Source organism: Ovis aries, chromosome Y, assembly GCF_016772045.2.
Source record: "Ovis aries strain OAR_USU_Benz2616 breed Rambouillet chromosome Y, ARS-UI_Ramb_v3.0, whole genome shotgun sequence".
NCBI classification, from domain to species: domain Eukaryota; kingdom Metazoa; phylum Chordata; class Mammalia; order Artiodactyla; family Bovidae; genus Ovis; species Ovis aries.
The window spans coordinates 19,337,628-19,342,250 of record NC_082741.1 but is presented as its reverse complement, the minus strand read 5'-3'; the positions used below and the strand labels follow the sequence as shown (position 1 = coordinate 19,342,250).

Here is a 4,623-nt window from a genome sequence, read left to right as displayed (position 1 = left end):
AAACTGACTCATGTTAATTCTAAGAAGCAAAGCCCTGATGTTATTATCTCTTCTTTTTTCCTTTTTTCTATTTCTTTTTATGTGAAAAGTTAGGAAATTTAGGCTGGAGAGGGAAGAAGAGGATAGAGACTTCAAGTGCCTTTAAGGAGGAGGAGGAAAGAGAGGGGGTTGGAGATTTGATTGTGTTATTTGAACAGCATTGGTGAAGCTCAAACAAGGGAGGTAGCAAGCCATGCAGGCCTGCGGGAAGAGCATTTCCAGAAGAACAGCACTTGCAGTCTTGGGATCAGTAAGAAATGGAATTTGATGGGGGAAAACCAAGGGCAGTGTTGTCAAAAAGAGTACATTAGTGGGGAAAAAAGTAGAGTAGAAGACAGAGAATGGAAGAGAGGAAGCAGTCAGGGACCATATTGCGGGAACCTTTTAATTTGGCAATAAATACAACTTGTAGTCCTTAGGAGCATACTTCACAGCAACTAACAGCAACAGTGTTCATAATACTAAGCAACAATAAAAGCACGTAACTAAAACATTTCGTATTTTTTACTATAGAAATCGAAGAAAGGAGATACAAATGCAATAGTCTGCATATTTATTTATACAGAGAGTTTTCACCTGAGACCAGAACACACACACACTCTTTACACAACTAAAAGTGGTTTCAGCTGACACTTAGCAAAGTGCTTTGGCCCAAATAAACTAACGAGAAAGGCCTAGTAAAGAATTCAAAGTGCAAATAAATCAATCAGGCTCTGGGTAAATAAACACAATTTATTTGAGTTTGAATTTACACTCACAAAATTACCTAAAATGGAGACAACAGATTCACTACAGCTTCATCATCTGTAGTCCTTCCTCTTCAGTTCTGAGAAGGATGCTAACCACTTGGTGATGATCTCTTTCCAGCATTTTGTGAAAGCTTAGAGGACTTAAAGAAACTGAGGCCTGGGGAGAGTGGTGAGAGACAAAGAGGAGGAGAAAGGAAGAGGAAACGGAGAGTTGCTCCTGGCATAGGTCTACAGACAGGATCCCAGCTTCCTGGAATGGTGCACAGAGATTGCTAGGTATCCGTGCCAGAAGTGGAGAAGGGGTGACATTCACCTCCAGGAGGAGACTCAACTCCAAGAACCTACAGAGGCAGCCAAGTGTGCTGATGTTCAGGAACCGATACTTAGAGGGTACCCCACAGGTCTGTGAAAGAGCCCTTGGAGACCGCAAGAAAGAAGGTTTCCACAAGTATAATCACAGAATAGATGGTTGGATAGATTAGAGGAAGGATAACTCTATGACCTGATAATTACTGAAATACATGAGACAATTCTTGCACATCAGACTGTGTCAAGAAAGACGGAAACTCAATTAGTTTGATACAATGGGAAATTACACACGCAAAGAATTAGCTGTTAACTGTACTACATTTGTGTGCAAGGCAAGATAAGATACAGAACCGAAATCTTCACATGGTCAACTCGGGTAAGACACATGTAACTGGAAAATGGGAGCAAGAGTTCCAAAAAGGCTTTAATCACCCTGGACTATTTTTATCCACTATATTTACGATTCTTGGACAACTCCACTGTAGCTTAAGGGTAAGAGAACTCAATTTAGCCCAAGTCAAAAGCTGAACAGATTTCCTCTGTTTGATCCTTTTCAGCTACAACTATGGGTCCAGCGCAAATCAAAGTGGACGTCAAGGCGCTTTTTCCTTTGGGAATTGTAACTTGCTTTGCTACTGTGTCTGACACAGATATGCCGACCTCACTGTGACTACAGGCCAGCCAAATGGGAAAGGGGACAGAATGAATCAAATTCCCCTTTTGATCACTCAACAGGAGGTCCACAGGCACCAGGTCTCATTAACTATCTCTGCTTCTCCAACTGCAGTCAGTGCTACACAGGGCCTGCTTCATGCTTGCCAGGGTCTCTCACCAAACACAGGCATTTTAATGGCTGGCTTCCTTGACATGTCCCTGGGCTAGGTAAAAGCACTCTGAGACAGTGTTCCTTCTCCCTTGGTTCTGTGCCTGCAGTGAATGTATGCCTCTTCCTCAGCTGGGACACGAAGCCACAGCTCTTCACTGATTAAATCCCGTGTCTGGTCCAAACTCACATCGTAGCTTCTCCATCAACCTCCACTGCACTCTTTCAGAGCCAGGTTATCTTAGATCAGCCCAAGAGGCACTTCAGAGAGTGACATTCAAATCTGGCTATATAGCTGATACTGAGATCTGCAAGGCATGAAAACACTTCGAAATTACGTTGCTAAAACACTCTACAGATTATATGTATAGTAGAGCTTTCAAACTTACAAGTAACATCAAATACCAAAATAGGTTCTTACTTTTCCTTTCTCCACTTCTCTCATTTTCTCTCTCTCACACACACATGCACACATCCTTTTTACATGTTAAGACAATTACACGAAAAACAGATCATAGGTTTTTAAATAGCAGCTCAATATGAAGATCAAACAAAACTGTACTTCCTCTATTTAAAACAAAATCACATAAATTACCCATCCGTTTCCCTATATATGATATTATTGAATAATGCTATAAGTTGATCTTTTTGTTTTTAATGGGATTTTTAACTTTGACTGAAATAGTTGCTTCAGACTTACTGAAGGCAGAATTTACTATTATTTTTCTTTTTTTGACCTCCTCCTTTTAGATTTGGGGGGTGATGATTCAAAATCAGATGTGTTCACAGTAACGGATGCAACTTCCACCAATCCTGGCTGAAGGGGTTCCAGTGATACCTGAATAACAATTTTTGTTTCAGGAGACAATCCTTCTAGCTGCTTAGGCTTCTTAAACATTTGATGACACTGGGTCTTGTGCTCCCTCTCCTCTTTGGAAGTTAAAAACTGTAGCCGACATTTGCAACACTGGTGAAAACTCTTTTCCCAGTGCCCTCGATGATGACGTCTGTATGCTGTTGCAGTTTGAAAAATTTTGAGACAAAACGGGCAAAGTAAATTCTTGGTGTTACCATGGTATGCTCTGAAATGTGCATCCACATCTGCAAAAAATGATGATCTGTAACTGCAAACCTGGCATACATAGGGCATTTCACCAGGCTTATGATTGTCTTTCATGTGCTCTAAGAGAACCTGATCTGTCTCAAAGGACAACTCACAGATGTGACAGACTGCGGAGGGCTCCTGGGCCGTGTGGACACTTTCAATGTGACACTGCAGCTGGAAGGGAGTAGGAAACTGGCGGAGGCAGTGCTGGCAGGTGGTGTGGGTTTTCCAGCTGTCACCTCTCTGCCTCTCAAGTTCCAAATGGTGCTTCATGTGATTCATAAACTTGACATTTTTTAGAACTTTCAAGCAGCTGAGGCATTTAAACGCCGTGTGGGTCTTCGCTTCTGGCTGCCCAACTCCTCCATGCTCGCCATAGTAGAAGTCACGAAGTAACACAATCAGATTTCCTTCTGTGGGATCACCAATTTTGTTTGGACTTGCCAAACTTGGAAAATCAGTTTTTGTCCGTCCACTTTCCCCTAAAGGTCTTACAGGCTTGCAATGAACACTGTCCTTTGGAAAAGGTGTTGGACAAGGTTCTCCATTCTGAACATGGCTTAGTGAGGTATGGACACGGTCTGGTGTGCTTTGCTGAGTGGTCTCTGTATGAAAAAAACGTGACGGGGAGAAACCTAAAGAATGTTCCCCTACAATGCCATCACTGAGTTTAGGCCTTCTGGGATTTCTGCGATTTGTTTCACAAGGGGAAACTCGCTTTGTTACATGAGGACTTTTATTCATATCTCCTGCAGAAACTGCTGTTTCTACTGGATGCTGCAATGACCTTGTGAAGGTAATCAAAGAAGAATATAACTCCTTCGAAAAGCAATCAGGCACTATTTGTGGTGAAAGATTTTTATAATCAGCTTGAGACAGAGGTTCAATAATAATAGGACTACCTGTTGATCTTGAGTCAGAGTCAGACACTGGCAGGACAGTCTTTGCTTCTGATGTAGGAGTCACATGACTAACAGGCTGTAATCTGTGAGCGTTACCTCTCCTGAAGTGACCACACCTTTTTCTCCTTGAATAAGAACCTGGGGTATCTCTGTTCAGTATGTTTGAAACGACTGGTTTTGAAGCTGAGCTCATCCCAACAAAGATCACGTCAGCATCTTCATTTCCATGTTCCACTCCAACCAAGATCACTTCATCATCATCATCATCATCTAATTGTTTCGTCTCTCCCTCCCTTTTCCGTACTTCTGGCTCTTGTTCTTCTTCACGTAACATACGTGGGAGTTCCATATTTTTAATACTTTCTTATTCTTAGAGGGTGCGGTCACAAGTCCCAGTGCTTCCTTTATACAAAGTGCCACCTAAGTATAAACATACTACAGATTAGTTAAGTACAGAAAAATGGGCTATTTGATTATCTCCAAAACTCTAGAGTACTTATACACACCCTTATCTTACAGACAAAGACACTGAGTGTCAACCAGACTCAATGACAGCTGAAAAAACTACGACTACAAGTCTACATGGCTCTAGAATCATAGCTTTGTCCCATGTTCACTTTAACCTCTTCTACTTAAAAAAATAAAGAGGGGGAAAAAAAAACAAAACACCACACTGATCATTACCTGAAATCAAAT

General features: G+C 41.6%; 1 protein-coding gene across 1 annotated transcript; it reads right to left on the bottom strand.

The window, feature by feature from the left end:
• Positions 1-2,653: 2,653 nt before the first annotated feature.
• Positions 2,654-4,246, bottom strand: LOC132659021 (zinc finger protein 280B-like; the record flags this gene model as incomplete). Its single annotated transcript, XM_060408526.1, has 1 exon — positions 2,654-4,246. A coding segment is annotated over one exon (1,593 nt), but the record flags the coding sequence as incomplete, so codon positions are not given.
• Positions 4,247-4,623: the final 377 nt, after the last annotated feature.